The 17,745-nt window shown below is 38.2% G+C and overlaps 1 protein-coding gene across 2 annotated transcripts in view; it reads left to right on the top strand.

Annotated features, from left to right (window-relative positions):
- Window positions 1-17,745, top strand: part of LOC139949803 (mRNA-capping enzyme-like) — a 58,189-nt gene that overhangs the window by 31,357 nt on the left and 9,087 nt on the right. Inside the window, exons 1-12 of one of the 2 annotated variants that reach the window (XM_071948346.1) lie at window positions 2,773-2,881; window positions 5,708-5,795; window positions 6,121-6,334; window positions 7,051-7,215; window positions 7,830-7,969; window positions 9,869-9,978; window positions 10,281-10,375; window positions 12,115-12,216; window positions 12,690-12,822; window positions 13,699-13,770; window positions 14,823-14,987; window positions 17,656-17,730. In XM_071948346.1, coding sequence (XP_071804447.1) covers window positions 5,741-5,795; window positions 6,121-6,334; window positions 7,051-7,215; window positions 7,830-7,969; window positions 9,869-9,978; window positions 10,281-10,375; window positions 12,115-12,216; window positions 12,690-12,822; window positions 13,699-13,770; window positions 14,823-14,987; window positions 17,656-17,730 — 1,326 coding nt within the window. In that variant the 5' untranslated portion in view covers window positions 2,773-2,881; window positions 5,708-5,740. Of the gene's footprint in view, window positions 1-2,772; window positions 2,882-5,707; window positions 5,796-6,120; window positions 6,335-7,050; window positions 7,216-7,829; window positions 7,970-9,868; window positions 9,979-10,280; window positions 10,376-12,114; window positions 12,217-12,689; window positions 12,823-13,698; window positions 13,771-14,822; window positions 14,988-17,655; window positions 17,731-17,745 lie in introns of those variants that run through there. The other variant, XM_071948347.1, reaches the window with a different exon arrangement.

Genomic DNA, 17,745 nt, shown 5'->3' with positions numbered 1-17,745 from the left:
AATTACCTCTTTTTCAAAAACTACATTACTTAAGAGGGAGTCGTTTCCAACAATGTTTTACACTATATCAACAGCTCTCTGCTATCTACGAGGTAAGTTTTAATAAAATTAGTTTTGAGTAATTACCAAACGTGTACCTTCCCTTAAGTAAAAAGACGGGCAAATTGGCGACACTGCAGATATGGCCATAATAATAATATATGGTTTGAACCCGAAGCGTGCATGCATGTTGATTAGGCCCTACGCCAAAAGAAGGCCTTTTGTGAAAGTATTTTCAGAGGCTCTTAGATAATGACAACAGTGTCACTTTGCTGATTCTCTTTGGATGTTTATGATCAGTTATTTTGGCATCAAGAAATAACACATTGTCTCACAAGATTTTAAGGTTTTGCGTTCATTTTAACCACACGTTCAGCGCAGCCGACTCGACTTACACACACCACCTGGGCCCAATTTCATAGCGCTGCTAAGCATAAAATTTGCTAAGCATGAAATTTATTCCTTGATAAAAACAGGATTACCAACCAAATTTCCACTTTTTGCATATTGATTGTTACTGGTATTTAGCCATTGTTTGTTTATCCTGAAAATCACGTGGACATTTTGATGGTAACTTGTTTTTATCAAGGAAGAAATTTCATGCTTAGCAAATTTTTGTGGTCCAGGTGGAGCTACACTCGAGCCACCAGGGCATCATGTTACCCCTGGTGGTGGCATTGGTGCCCTGACCCTTCAAAAGTTTCCCGCCTACAAACTTTGAAGGCAAAGTATGACCTGTGGATTTTGAACCGTTCGAAGTTGTTTTAGTCATACTAAAATCTAGATGTATATATAGGCCTATATAATAAAACTAACATGTGAACATTTTGATAATCGCCGAAAATCTAGAGCGTTTACGTCCACGCAGGAAGACAAATCTCTTTTAGAAAACAAAATCAACGCCTCTCAGCTTCAAATTTCGGGGCATAAAAACTTATACCTTTTTAAATAGCCACGCTACTTTGAAAGGAAATGTTTCTCAACACTTTTATACTATCAAAAGCCGCCGTACGCTTTTAAAGGAACACGTTGCCTTGGATCGGTCGAGTTGGTCTTTGAAAAGCGTTCTGTAACCGGTTGTTATAAAATGCATATGGGTAGAAAGATGTTTTAAAAGTAGAATACAATGATCTACACAAATATGCCTCGAAATTGCGTGTTTTTCTTTTTACCTCGTCCACTAACACGGTCGGCCATTTACTATGGGAGTCAAATTTTTGACTCCCATAAATGGCCGACCGTGTTAGTTCGCGACGTAAAGGAAAACCGTGCAATTTTGAGTGATACTTGTGTGGATCATTATATTCTACTTTTAAAACATCTTTCTAACCATATGCATTTCATAACAAACGGTTTCAAACGCTTTTTGTTTACCAACTCGTCCGATCCAAGGCAATTTCCTTTAAAATTTGCCTTAATTTCAATTACCTTTAAGAGTACACGAACGTATACCTTCCCTTTTAGATTTTCCAATGGAAGTGCCCTTTGCAAAAAAAAATTCTTGTTGTTGCAATGATGAAATGGCACATCAACCGTTCAGTTTTATCACCTCATTAAAATGACCTAATGCCTAGGGACTGCATTATTAACGAGAATAACAGACAATACAAATCCTCAATACAAACATCTAACTACCAGCAAAGTATAAAATTACTGTTTTTCAGTGTTTTTAATGAATATAACTGACCATTAAGATTCTCAAAACAAACAAATTAAAGTAGGCTATCAGCAAAGTAAAACTGTTTTTCAGTGTTTTTAATGAATATAACTAACCACCATCCTCAATATCAAACAAGCTACCTGCAAAGTCAACCACTGCTTTTCCGTGTTTTTCACGAATATCTGACAAATAAACATCCTCAATACAAAGTTACATTGCTTTCCAGGCTCCTATTTATTGGAAATATTATTTATCAAGGAACCAGAAGAAGACGCAGCAGCTTTGCAGGTGGGCCTGTGACGTAATAGTGACGCGACACCCAGCTTTGAGTACCACAAAGACGAGAAAATTTGTTCACTAAATGCACTGTCGTTTAAAAGCAACGTACAGACCTAAAACTGTCTTATATGCAGACAGTAGATTTGTTGGGCATTATGAGGCGTTGTTTTTCCTTTTTTTATTCCGGAGGATAATTGTTTATTGACAACATTTCACAAAATCATTCATCAAATCGTTAAAACATGAGAAAAGTGAAAGCAAGACACGGCGTTTTTTAAAAAGAAGTATTGCATTCTCACACATTATGTGATTGAGTGGACAAGGGTCAATAGATTCCAATCATCTAGTTGTCAAGAAACATATATAAAGGGATGGTACACCATTGGTTAATGGAATAGTACATTCATTCCAATTCACTAGTTTTCAAGAAACATATCATAGGATATGGTATATCATTGGTTATTAACTTCTTGGAAGAGTCAAATCCTAGTTTCAAGAAGCATATGGCCCCAAATTAAAGAAATCTGTTTAGTTATCGAAAATTGATTGATTAGTTTTCAAGAGGCTGACACAATGGTGGTTTTATAGTATTTTAGAATATTAAGCAATAAGTATGGGTTGCTACGAGTAGTTATCAGATCATTGCTAAAAAAAAAGAAGATATTCACATGGTGTAACCGCAAACCTCTTTCACATGCACACTTCCCTAGAAGAAGTTTGCTGTTCCCATAAAACGCCACCAAGCGACCTCAATCAGGTCAAGTGAGGGCGCACTCTATAATAATTTTGCCGAACCACACTCTCTGTGAAATAAAAAATAAATAAAAACAGACAATATGTTAGCTACAAAATCCACCAGAATTACTCTTTCTAGCTGTGTTCTTTCCTAGGAAGTAATATAAGGTAAGAGCTGTAACGGTTAATAATTAAAAACACGTCTGTAAAATAGTGCAATTTTGTTGAACTACTGCTTACAATACAAAATGAAAAGTTGAGCGATTTGTTCATAATATTGTTGTATTGTATGTCACGACATGAATTAGCCCCATAAATCGGTCCAATCCACTCCGTATCCTTGGCCCCAGGACCCAGCACGTCTGATATCAAAATTTTTCGCTTCCTTGAAAAACCATCTGCAACGATCTGCATCATGAAACTTACCGATCTAATGCTTCAGAAGTTGCAGATAGCACTACACTTGGAATTGTTCAAATAGAGGTATCACAGGTTTTGAGTAAAAATCAAATGAATTTTGAGTGTGAATTTTCTCCACAAACAAATGACTAAGCACTACCGCTCTTTTTACCGCTAATGCCGATTGTCCCCGACCGTGCGCGTATTTTTTTCCCTGGACAAATTTGTAGAACTACAATTCACGTGGATAAAAAAGGTAGTTTTTGCCAATTTTGTTAACACATGAAATACGGACATAAATTATTATGTTGATTTTTCTCCTGAAAATGCTTTAAAATGACATTTTACAGGTCGTTACAGTTCTTTGACAGAAAATTATTTGAAAGGTTTAACTCTGAACTGGGTGTCTATTTAATTTCTTTTGTATTATGAACTATCACAGACAGTCGCAAAGCAAATTTATAGAGAAGTTGCTTCCAGAAATTCCATAAAAATTGGGTCGATGTCGGCACTGCGCATTCCGACACACCGTGTCTGCGCAAATTTCCATTTCAATGGTCATGTCCCCTGACTAAAAAATGGCGTATTATTAGCAAGCGTTGCGGCGTGAGTGATGGACAGCAGTCTGTGAAAGATTGCGGAACTCGTGATACACAAAAAATGTACCCGAGTTTTATAACTTATAAGAAACATCTACCTAGCAACTTTCGCCCGGGGATTTATTACGGGTTCATTTCGGAGAGGGTTAAATTATTTTCTGATGGCTTTTTAAGCTTCTTTTCATTATTGAAGGTTGCATAAATGTTTTAAACTTTACTTTTATTTATTTGTTTAATAAGTAATATAACGCTTGCTTGAAAACTCTACTGTTTGATTAACAGAGACGACAAATAAATCAAACAGAACGTGCAGTTTCCCTTTGAGTTCAATTCAAAGTGCAGGGTAATCCCCTACATGCTGCAACATTGATTGCACAGTGTTGAATGGGGAATCCCCTCTTGAGAAACAGCTCACACTCATCCCCGAATGTTATCTTCGGTAAGACCTTGATGGCTTTTGTCTCATCAGGAAGTAATTGGGATGGAGGTTGTAACAAGGGCCCAATTTCATAAAGCCTGTAAGCACAAATCTTGCTAAGCACAGAATAGTATCACTTAGCAGAAACAGGTTATCACCCAAAAGTGCAACATGTATAATATAAAGGTTGCTTTGTTGTGGCTGGTGCCCCACTCAATTTTAGCCGAGCATTTAACAAATTTGTCGAGCAGTACTTTGCTGTACAAACAGCTTTATAAATTGGGCCCAGAGCCAATTAGAGCTGAGCCCCTAAGCACAAAAATTTGCTTAGCACAAAAGTTGTGCCTTGATAAAAACAGGATTACCAACCAAATTTCTACGTGATTTTCAGGATAAAAGCAAACAACAAATGAAAACCAGTAACAAGCAATTTGCAACAAATGGAAATTTGGTTGGTAATCCTCAGGGTTTTTTTTTTTCAAGGAAGAAATTTCATGCTTAGCAAATTTGTATGCTTAGCTCAGCTCTATGAAGTTGGGCCCTGGTCCATTCATGCACAATTTGATTGAACTTTTGGTCCACTGCCAGGGATACTGGTGTAATGCAACAAATTGTCAGCTTTGTTTTTCGGGGTGAGGAATTTCAGATTTTTAAAACTTTTTACATTATGTACATGTATGTCTGCCTGGTGAAACTCTACATGTAGGTTTGCAAGCATAATGTGTTCTTATTGGTACGGGTACAATGAGAACTGTGCCCATTCCATTGAATGCTTGTCAGATTCTGATTGGTTGAGAGGGCACGTGGCCATTATTTGAATGTGTGATATAAAATCAGTAAGAGGTGTTTAAACAGGCGCGTAGTGATAATGTACGCACAAAGCAATACTCGTACTCAACATTAAAATTAATTACCGCGAGCATGCACAACTATTGAGTGTCAATGCAATGTTGACCCTTCGCAAAATGGAGCCCTACGTACATGTACATGTACATGTACGTAGGCCTATTAGACCGGAAATTGGAAATTGGAAATTTTCAGAATTTATTTAAATATTTCTTTTATAGATTTTCTGCTTTTTAAAGGGTGCATGTACTTTTTGTAGGACAAAAAACACAATGTCCAAAGATTTACACTAAACTTACACAGTTTGAAGATAATGATAGTAGAAAGCTTCCCTGAAAATATTACGTTCTGAGGTGCTGTAGTTTTTGGGAAATGAGTAAAACAACTTCGTGGGACAAGGGTGTTTTTTCTTTCATTATTATATCGGAACTTCGACAACCAATTGAGCTCAAATTTTTACAGGTTTGTTATTTTATGCATATGTTGAGATAAACCAAGTGAGAAGACTGGTCTTTGACAATTACCAAAGGTGTCCAGTGCCTATAAAGGAACATTCATAATTGGTAAGAAAAATACTCGTCTAAGATCTATACATAAAACTTACACGGCTTAAAATGTCTGATGATGATTGTAGAAAACATCCCTTGAAATATTCATATCTGAAATGTTCCTTTGTTTTCATGTGAATCTAGTATATAATTTTGTAATTTGATTTGATTATTTTGTGTGCAGTTATCAAGCCTTGGATGAATTGAAGCATCAGCCATGGCGGTCCCAGACAGATGGTTAAATTGTCCTCGTAAAGGTCAACTGATTGCAGGTATGTAATAATAAAGCAGGTCACCTAACCATTGTTCCTTTGTCCTGATGTGAAACCAAAGGTCCAGCGTGTTGTGTAATGCATGTAAAAGAACCTAGAACTTTCCATCTACTAAACCCAGAACTTAGCGTAAATTAATAATAAATCTGTGGACATTGTGTTTTTTTGTCCTGTAAAAAGTACCTAGACCCTGTAATAACTTATTTGGGTATGAATGAATTATACCCAGGAAGTCATACATTATGTTTGAGAGCGCCCTCACGCGGTCAAAAATACGGCGCATTGCCGATTGTTATTGATGTTATGATAACTTACTCTCTTCCAGGGAAGTTTCTACCTTTCAAGACGCCTCTCGGCCCAAACTACAATCGTCAGATTCCTGAGGAGAATCGATTTGATCTTCAGATGTTATTTTCTTATCTGGACGGCCACAAGACCAAGATGGGGCTGATGGTGGATCTAACAAATACAAACCGCTTTTATGATAAGCAGATTGTGGAAACGAAGGGAGCTAAGCATTTTAAACTACAGTGCCGTGGGTAAGTAGAATTTATAATGTATGGAGTCTTGTTTAAAGCCCTTGGACACTTTTGGTAAACAGAATTGTCCAAAGGCCCACACTTCGTGTGTCACAACTTATATATAAATTAACAAACTGTGAAAATTTAGGCTCAATCGGTCATCGGAGTCGGGAGAAAATAACAAGATAACCCACCCTTGTTTCCGCACGTTTCGCCGTGTCATGACATGTGTTTAAAATAAATCCGTAATTCTCGATATCGCGATTTAATAATTGTTTAATGTTTTTTCAAAAAGTAAAGCATTTCATGGAATAATATTTTAAGAGAAGTCTTTCACCATTACCTTCTGTAAACCCTGTAAGTGATATGTAAATCTGTGAACTTTTTTTTTTTTTTCTGTTCCGAAAGTGTATAACGGCTTTAAGGCACTGCAGCCGATTTCACAAAACGCTAGGATTAATACTATCTTGAGTTAGGGCGAGTATTACTCGTCCTAACTTAAGATTGGTTCAATGTGTCCTGACATCTATGGATAAGGAACTTAACTCGTTTTAAGTCCTAAGATTAATCCTAAGTTAGAAAGAGTTTGTTGAAATCAACGGCTGAACATGTCTAGTAATAAGCCAATTATTATTATTATTAGTAGTTAAAGATTTTTGATTGATTGATTGATTGATTGATTGATTGATTGATTGATTGATTGATTGATTGATTGATTGATTGATTATTTCCAGGCATGGAGAATGTCCCTCCGCGGATCAAACCAAGGCCTTCATCCAGGTGTGTTCGAACTTCATTGCTAAGAACCCTATGGATGTTATTGGCGTTCACTGCACGCATGGCTTCAATAGGACTGGATTCTTAATCTGTGCTTTCCTGGTGGAACAGATGGACTGGAGGTAAGTGTAGAGGTCTCGTCAAAATTAATCCAGATCAGGGCCCAACTTCATGGCTCCGCTTAACGTAAGCGAAGAATTGGTGCATACGGAAACAGATAATTCCGTGCTTCCGGTGTACCTCAAGCGTATTTCACAGGTAATTGTGGAATTTCTGCTAGCATGCGTAATCCAGGAATTTTTTGCTTACACATCTACAGTAGCTCAGAACTTTGGCACTTGCGTGGTAAGCGAAGAATGGTGATCATGAGCACAGAATTTGGTGGTAAGCAGAACTATGAATTTGGGCTCTGGTTGTGTTTAACAATAGGAGACTTTTGAGAAACTGGCGGCAGCAGACATACCGGTCCTTTTTTGCAGCTCTGAGCATGCGCGCGCATGCTCAGTATTGCGTGTGTAGGTCTGAGCACTCGCAATACTGTCTAAAAGTCAGTAATGAATCATTCTTGATCTAGGTTCTACCAGCAAGTTATATCCAGCAGACCGTAGAGCCGACTGCTTTGCTTGGTAGAGATGAGTTCACAAAGATACTGTGGGGCGTGTCCATGCAGAACTTAAAAATAATCTGAAAATTTGAGTACCCGACTCCATGTGTTGAAATGTTTTCTTTTTTACAGTATCGACGCTGCAGTGACAGTATTTTCTAAAAGTAGGCCCCCCGGTATCTACAAAGGTCTGTATATTGATGAGCTGTACAAGAGATATGGAGATGTTGATGATACACCTATTGCACCAGAACAACCTGATTGGTGCTCAGGTAACGACAAATCATTCTTAACCTGTTAGTCATTAAACCGCTCTAAACTGCGAATTTTGACGTCACATGGCTGTTTTCACAGCGAATGTTTCGCAGTAGTTAAACACAGTCTAACTGTTGCAAAATTGTTCGTTTTGAGTTTGTGACGTCAAAGATCGTTTTGCATTTGCAGGAAGTTTGAACCAAGCTTTAACTTTTGTAAATTATTTTGACGTCACATGGCTGTTTTCGCAGCGAATGTTTTGCAGCAGTTAAACACAGTCTAACTGTTCCAAAATTATTTGCTTTGAATTTGTGACGTCAAAATTCGCTTTGCATTCACAGGAAGTTTGAACCAAGCTTTACTCCTCACTTGCCTGAACTCATTTGCTCGAAATTGGCTCAGGAGAAGTTTGGCAAGTTGTATCTTGAGCTCAAAAAAAGTCCACAACAGGTGTGCCATGCTCAATTTCAAGAAGCCAAAGTTTGTACATGTATGTTTCTCCTCTGCTTTGTGACCTCCACTGGCTCAGTGTATTGAATTCCGCACTCTTGTTAATACATACAAGTCTGTCCTTTTTCCTTTTCCAGCTCTTTGCTTCCTCTGGTTAAAAGCACTTTATAAATTTCTTTTTTATTATAACACTTGCCTTTGAAACAGCTATAGATTTTTGAAAGGGCAAGGGCACCAAGGCATTTTCTCCTTGGTAAAGGGCACCCTGTGAGGAAATTGTAAATTTCTACTATAGCATTTCAAGGGCATCGAGGCAATGACCAGGGGGCACGGAGGCAATCGCCTTTGTTGCCTCCTTGAAGTATTAGGCCTGCTTTAGTCCCCAAACAGCTCTAGACCGGTTTTAAGTTTAGTTCAACATTTGAAGTGGTCAGAGATAGATAGAGCGTGATCTCAATACTGCGATACTAAATACTAAAAATAGCACATGGGCCTCATAGGTAAAAATGATGTTTTCCACCTCAAAAAAAACTTTTTTTTTAATCAGGCAGGCATCAGGTCTGAATTCAGATGAAAGTCTTTGATTTCCCTACTTTGAAATGTGTCCAAAATATTTGCATATATATAAAGTTATAAACCACAAGGGAAATTTACTTACATGTAGTTTCCCTGATAAAAAAAAAAATATATAAATGCCAACAATATATTGAAAAGACAAAGTCACAACCCTTTCTGTGATTTCCTCCTGCCCGCTTCCCAGGTTGTACCATAAACCAAGTGTGATCATTATGGTTAGAGATTAACAAGATTTAACTGTTAATCTCCAAAAAAGAAGCAGCATCCAGCAACAGAGTTCAGCATTCTCCTGAAGACGTTCAGAGCATACTGATTGAATTGTTGAGTTATCAACAGTACTCAAAAGAGATTTTCAAATGGTGTCATCGCAAACCTAATCTTATTTTAATTCCACCATGCAAAGTTCCAAATCCTTCAAAATGTGTCTTTGTTTACTTAAAGGCAGTGGACACTATTGGTAATTACTCAAAATAATTAATAGCATAAAACGTTACTTGGTAATGAGTAATTGAGAGCTGTTGATAGTATAAAACATTGTGAGAATCAGCTCCCTCTGAAGTAACGTAGTTTTTGAGAAAGAAGTAATTTTTTACTAAAATATTTGAATTTGATTTTGAGACCTCAGAATTTGGTTTTGAGGTCTCGAAATCAAGTATCTGAAAGCACACAACTTGTGCAAAAAGGGTGACTTTTCTTCCATTATTCTCTCGCAACTTCGGTGACCTATTGAGTTCAAATTTTCACTGGTTTAATATTTTATGCATATGTTGAGTTACACCAAGTGAGAAGACTGGTCTTTGACAATTACCAATAGTGTCCACTGTCTTTTAAAGAAAGGTTGAAAGGTGCCATTTTTAAAAAACATGTGTTTTGGGTTTTTTTCTTTTAAGGTTCTGATGATCGAGATGAAGATGAGATGTCATCTCCTACAAGAAGTACCGGCAAGTCTCCAGGCTCATCTAGTGGACCTCGAGGAGGTCATGTCAATGTCAATAAACAGGTACATCTAATAATAATTAATGCTTTACAGTATGTATCAGAACAAATACAGACACCGCTGAAAAGACATGCACTAAAGTAATACATCTAACTACTACCTTACTCCAGAAAGCGATCAGAGCATACTTTAAACAAAACTAAGATCGTGTTGAAACCAATGGTTCTTTCCAGAATCACCCCAACTCAATTAGAGATTATCATTACATGGTGTTACCGCAAATCTTTACTATAACTACTACCTGGGCAGAAGGTAGACAATTTAAGAACTAGTTATTATTATTCTGACTTGTGTTATGTTGGTAGTTTATGGAAGGAGTAACCGGTGTGAGTATTGTGACCGAGTACCAAACAGTGAACCGGTTAAGGCAGCAGATCTCCAGGATGGCAGGATGGCCAAAGTAAGTACATCTTTTTGTTTTCATTTGTCAAAGACCAGTATCCCAACATATGCAAAAAATAACAAACCTGTGAAAATCTCAGCTTAAAGGCAGTGACACTATTGGTAATTACTCAAAATAATTATTAGCATAAAACATTACTTGGTAACGAGTTACGTGTATAGGAGAGGTTGATAGTATAAAACATTGTGAGAAACGTCTCCCTCTAAAGTGACATAGTTTTCGAGAAAGTAGTAATTTTCCACGAAATCAAGCACCTGAAAGCACACAACTTTGTGTGACAAGGGTGTTTTTTTCTTTCATAGTTATCTCGCAACTTTGCTGACCAATTAAGCTCAGGTTTGTTATTTTGTGCATATGTTGAGATACACCATGGAGGAAGGAATAGAAGGAGCTCGAACGACCCGCAAAACCGCAGAGTAACAAAAGAATACCCTGACAATGCCCCCGTCTAACCAGTGGAAAAAGATAGGAGACCTCCAGCTGGACAGCCGATTAACAAGCAGGATTAGATTTCTTTGTACAGAACGTGCGGTACCGCCGCTCTGCACCGTTGCCTTCATGTAAAGTTGAACCATTGGAAACAAGAATTGTGAATACACACGTTTTCATTTACCGTTTGTGGTGTTTCACTGAAACACCATGACATACCTTTTCATTTTTTTTGACTTTCCGGTCACTAGCGGTGGTTCAAAATTTGGGTATTAGCACACGAGGGTGGTTGGTATTCAATTGTGTTTTTCGATTTGGTGAGCACAAGTGTACACAATTTTTATCAGGTCTCAAAAAAGTTGTTTTTCTGTATTATATCCATACGACATACGACACCATGGTTGAGTGAAGAACCAAGTGCGCACGCGCAAACTCACATACGCCAGGTCGCCCATTGTCTGTATAAGGTATGTCGGTGATTACGAGGTGTTGTTAAACGACCGCGGTACCGCAGGTTCGACTTTTGATGTCCCTTCGTTCGAGCTCCTTCTATTCCTTCCTCCATGGATACACTAAGTGAAAAGACTGGTCTTTGACAATTACCAATAGTGTCCAGGGTCTTTAATTGTTCATCGAAGTTGCAAGAAAATGAAAAAAGAAATACACCCTTTTTGCACAGAATTTGAGAAAGGCTTCAAAGCCTGACGCCTTTCTCAGACACAAAGATTTTAATGAGGAATTACCTCTTTCTCAAAGACTTTGTTTACGTCAGAGAGAGTTTCTCACAATGTTTTTTATTATAACACCTCTTCCTTTGATTGTCTTTGTTTATTGGCTGAGAGCTTGTCACATGGTGTTGTGTATTTTAGTCTTATAATAGATGTTAAATTTGCATCGGGGATAAAGAATATTAATTTTGGTTTTTACCCATACACCGATGTGTGTTAGCACTGTATACTCAGTACTTTCCCGAGTCCTGTGAAAAACTCGGGAAAACTTGGGAAAGTACTGAGTATACAGTGCTAACACACATCGGTGTATGGGTAAAAACCAAAATTAATATAATTTAGTCTTGTAAATGTTCACCGACCATACAGATATACAGATACATGTAGTAAATGTACATGATTGCCACAGATTGTGTGAGATTTGATTTTATATGTAAACACCCATTCGATGAAAGATGGGATGTTCTATTGAACTCGCCTCTCCGTCATTGAATAGAACATTTCATCTTTCAACTCATGAAAATATTTGCACCATTGCACTCATAAACATTCATTATTTGTATACTATTTTGATAACAGACAGGGTTTCCCAGGATGTCAGCCTGTCTCTCTGGATAACAAGAACCTTGCAGCTCTTAAGCATAAACCCTACAAGGTCAGCTGGAAAGCTGATGGAATCAGGTAGGGCCATTCAGAATCATCATCATTTAAGCTACAGGTGTTCCTCAAGTGTAGCCCTCCTCATGTAAATGACATTCAATTCTATTTCTTGCAGTTCTGGTTTACGTTGTTCCTAGACGGAGTGTAAAGTTGAAGTATTTCTGAGATACAGTGGAGAGCTTTTAAGTGCATTGGATGGGGACAATGAGCATCAGCTTGAAGATGATTCGTTGAGAGATGGGGAGCCAGGGTATTTGTTTCAGAATGGGGCTGATAAAACAGAATTTTCTAAACAGTGTCACATTGCGGGCAGCAGTATTTTGGAGGCGCTGAAGATTAGAAATCTGTTTGTTAGGAAGACTGTAGTGAAAAGCATTGCACTTGTCAAGATGAGAAGTGACAGATGCATGAATGACCTTAATTGCTTCCGCTCACCAAGGAGTAAAGGTATAGTCTGCAATGTTTCACAATCAGATGTTTTGTTTTACATCTAGGTACATGATGTTAATTGAAGGTCCCAACAGGGTGTACATGGTCGACCGAGACAATGTAATCTTTTGTATTAAAGATCTGATATTTCCTAGACGTAAAGAAGAGGGACATCTATCGGAAACGTTACTAGACGGGGTAAGTAGGAATAAACTCTCCCTAAAACAATCATACATCACTCCCATGGCTCCTTCATCCTTGAGATCATACCACCCATGTATTGTACGAGGCCTGGCAACTAGTACGACTAGTGTCGACTAGTAGTCGCGAATATTAAATCATTAGTCGAGTCGCTTCTACCGTTTTTCAACAACCCGGTTAAAATCGCACTGCCATGACTACTACAAAAATAGTCCCTCACGACTATTCAAGACAACATAATTTACTTATAAAACACAATCAGACATCAGTGACACAATCCGTCAAACCTTTCAGCTTGAACTTTACTATATTGCGCTTATGGCATACATTGTCACAATGCATCTTGAAAATTAAACATTAGTCGCGACTAGTGTCGTAGTCGCAACTAATTGAGGTGCGACTGGTCGAGTAGTAAATTCCACTAGTCGCCCATGCCTAATAAGTCCCAACCCAGTGTTCTTTCTTTCCTCGTGCAGTCACCTAGTGGAACACCCTTCCTGGAAGCACCATCAAAGGAGGTGTTTAAAAAAGTTGTAGCGGCACTCACATGTAGTCCATAAATTCATGGATCCTTTTTTTACTTGCACCTTCTAATTTATTTTTATTTATTTATTGTTTATCCTGGGAAATCCATTCAGTAAGAAAAATTCACTGATCCCAGTTAATAACAATCTACAGAAGTGCACTTAAGATAAAATATTAAAATTTACACAGTAAAACATTGTTCTAAATTCATTTAATTGGCACTGTTTAAAGTGGCACCCGGGATTCATCTTAAAAACCTATTCTGTAACTTTGTTCAGTCAAATTGATTGATTGATCCACCAACGTACAGGAGTTTATTTTGATGTTGTTAATGTTTACCTTGAACAGGAGATGGTTGTTGACAGAGTTGGTAGCCATGCTATTCCGAGATATCTCATATATGACGTGGTGGTATTCCAGGTAAGCTTGATCTCTCTTCCCTCTGCCATCTTGGTCATGTTCCCTGTGTTCAGTACCAGCAATGAATAATATCATTCATTGTACAGAAAGGAACCAGATCATTCCTCCTTCCAGTCTCGGTTTGGCTACGTTGGTTTGAATGGGAGAAAATCAAGATGGCCGCACCATTTCTATTGGGAAAAATAGCACGTGTAAAATCAAAGTACAGAATTATTTGACCCTAACCAAGAGCATTAAACTCAAAATCCGGGACCACTATTAAGAGTTTCATAGCGGCTGATTTTGTGCTGGGTGTTCGAGTTTCCAGAACTCTTAGAAAAGAGGAATTTATCACTGTATTACCCAAGGAGAGAAGACGGAGAGAGAAGTTTAAGTTTCGGATGTAGCGGGAGAACCCCAAGAGAATTGTTCCAGGGAAAAACCACACAGTCTAGCAGGGACTAAAAACCCACCCAGTCAGACTGAAAACCCAACCCACATACATGTAGCGCCCCTGATTAGATTTGAACCAGGGTCCTAGAGGTCGAAGGTGAGGTGAGATACCAACATGCAAAAGTGATAGCAAAGTTGTGTACCTGGGGCCGATTTCACAAAGAGCTAAGATTGATCTTAACTGCAAATCAACCATACATGTAGTTGCTAAGTAAAGTAATGGAAATAATAATATCAAAGTCTTATATAGCGCACATATCTACCAACAAGGTACTGAAGGCGCTGAGTACATGTATATACAAACTTTCAGAAAGATCTATGGTTATTGAAGTGATGAATTCTGAGAACCAATTATGTAGCACCTTATAAGGATTTACAAGGTGCTACGGCGCTTTAAGCAGCCACAGCCAGGAACACCGGGGCGAACCCCTTCTCTTTTCAATAAGTGCACTGGGTTCTTTTACATGAGTTAAATACAAAACACGGGACCAACAGCTTTACGTCCCATCTGAAGGAAAGTGTGATGTCACAATCCAAATCACTGTGATAAAATACTGACAATTTGTCTTACGATGGACTTTATTGCTTTGTGAAATCAAGCCCTCTATTGTTATTTTCAGGGTCAGCCTGTTGGGCATTGTGATTTTGATCGGAGATTACTGTGTATCGATAAAGAGATTATTCAGACGAGGAATCAGCAAATCACTCAGGGGATTATTGATAAGACTAAGGAACCATTCAGCGTCAGGCGGAAAGACTTCTGGGACATCACCAAAACAAGAAGTGTATGTATTCAAATCTTGAATCTTGAATTCTCCTACTCGTAGACATAATAATAATAATGAAATTAATATAATAATAGTAGTTGTGGCTTCTTATATTGCGCACATGTCCGTCACTCAGTGATGCTCCTGGCGCTGTAACATACAGTATTTCCTGCAATATGTGGGTCTACGTTTTGAATTAGGAGACCTAATCCTTAGATAGCACTATGTAATGTTTTACAAGGTGCTGTGGCACAATTTGCTGCTATTATTGGACAAGGAACACCGGGGCAAACCCCTTCTTGTTTTGAAAAGTGCACTGGGTTCTTTTACATGCGTTACATAACACATGGGACCAACGGCTTTACATCCCATCTGAAGAACGAAGCAATGGTGAACTGCTTGCTTAAAGCCATTGGACCCTTTCGGTTCAGAAAAAAAAAAAAAAGTTCACAGATTTACAAATAACTTACAGGGTTTACAGAAGGCAATGGTGAAAGACTTCTCTTGAAATATTATTCCATGAAATGCTTTACTTTTTGAGAAAACAGCAAAACGTTATAAATTCTCGTTAACGAGAATTACAGATTTATTTTAAACACATGTCATGACACGGCGAAACGCGCGGAAACAAGGGTGGGTTTTTCCGTTGTTTTCTCCCGACTTCGATGACCGATTGAGCCTAAATGTTCACAGGTTTGTTATTTGATATAGAAGTTGTGGTACACAAAGTGTGGGCCTTGGACAATACTGTTTACCGAAAGGGTCCAATGGCTTTAAGGACACAAGTGTCACGGCTGGGGATTCGAATCCACACTCTGCTGATCAGAAACACAAGAGTTTGAATTTGGTGCTGTTAACCGTTCGACCACGACTCATCCACTCTTTCTGTTTTCAAACTTGCCGTTCCTTTTGAAACTAACATTACCAAAGCTCATGAGCGTAACTCCAAATCAAAGGGATTTTCTAATGGCAAGCTTAATTTATTTTGCCATCATTAGAAATATCAAATCTTTCACTTTCCAACGATGGTCAGCTTGGATATATGGAGGGTGATTGTGACAAAACTACAGGGTTATTACAATTGGCCTTTGTGCTAAGGCTTGAGTGGTTTTGTGTGTGTAAGCTTGGTCGACTAAAGCCCCCTATGGTAAGGAAAGGGTTAAGGTGATTCGCTTGCTGCCACTTCCCAAGTTGTTTGATAAACTTCATTGTGATCCCTGGCTGTATGGAAGTTACAGGTTGAATGGCTTCTGACTGGCACCCCCGAACAAAGATATTGACAAAATAGGAAAGCAGTGCACTGCTAGGAGTAGATAGCTCAGTGGGTAGATAGTCAGAAGGTTGCAGGTTCATGTCCTGCTCTGGTCACTTTCTCTTTAATCAACCCCCAAAACAGTTCCAGTTCTAGTTTGAAACCGTTCAACTGAAAGTGGTGTGTAAGGTGGAACCATTGTGCATAGAACTTTAAAAAGTGTTCTAATCCTGATATCACATTGCTAGCCGACATAAATGTTGGTTGACTGTGAACTTTGTATTCAACGCATGATATCGTATGTGATTGGCTCTGTGAAAATGAGTCACAAGGGGGAAAATTAACTTGTTTGGTTATATACATGGCTGAAATGAGCATACAACAAGCTTCATTTTGACATCTCTTACACACTTGTGTGATGTTTGGTTCAAAAGTTATGACCTTTTGAAAAATGGATTATCTCATAATCTAAAAATAAAACATACTGGAGAAACGGCCTGTTTAATAAAAAACATTAACTATCAAAAAGAACATGTTTTATTCATCTTTATTGATTAAAAACAAAGTTTCTATTTAAGAAAATGTGAAAATGTTTACCCTAAAAAGCATAAAACCACATAAAATAAATAACGCAACTTATTTTGTAGAGCCCGTCACATATTAATGATTCATAAATACCTCAGACAGTTTCGCTATTCCTATTGGTGGAGAGCGTGTCACGTGGGTGTGTATAAACCTTTGTTTATGACCAGTAAAAAGTGTAAAAAGTGTTGAAACATGGGCGTGACACGCGAGTTTGCACCTGTGCTCATAAGACAGTTTCTTCATTCCTATTTGTCGAGAGCAACGGCTGAAACAGTTGGTCCACATCACGCGATATGCGCGACGCGCACAGCATTCCCTTATAAGGAGTTGTTTACCCCAGGGCGACGGAGGGCCTCACCATTTCATAGCTGGAGGGGTGTTGTGTTGAAAGAAATCATTGAACAATTATAATTTTTTGCATTTATTTAACTTTTTGACCAAAAGTGTTGATGTTTTTTGACCGAAAAGGTATTTATGAATGGGAATCAAAGTGTGTTGAATCGGTTTTCAACTAGTGGTTTAAACCCGCCGAGGCCTGGTTCTTGATAATTTACCTCGACTTTGTCTCGGTAAAATTATCAAGAACCAGGCCTCGTTGGGTTTAAACCACTAGTTCAAAACCTCTTCACCACACATTGATTCCCTTAATGAAACCATAGTGGGTGATATTTAATGGTCAAACTGCAGAAGAGTTGACTGTGTATGTTGTAGATGCATTCATTACATGATTTCATATTGCAGGGTTGGCATAGTTTATCCATCAAAATAAAACCACAGTGGATTATTCTGAATGTTCAGAATGTATGGAATGTCTCATGACCATAACAATCAACTGCATTTTCTTAACAGATTTTAGAGGGTCAGTTTTCCAAGCAGGAACTTGGTCATGAAACGGACGGTGTCATTTTCCAGCCACAGAAAGATGTAAGTAGAATCAAA

This window comes from Asterias amurensis, chromosome 17 (genome assembly GCF_032118995.1).
Source record: "Asterias amurensis chromosome 17, ASM3211899v1".
NCBI classification, from domain to species: Eukaryota; Metazoa; Echinodermata; class Asteroidea; order Forcipulatida; family Asteriidae; genus Asterias; species Asterias amurensis.
The sequence above is the reverse complement of the archived record's forward strand: the minus strand, read 5'-3'. Positions and strand labels throughout refer to the sequence as shown.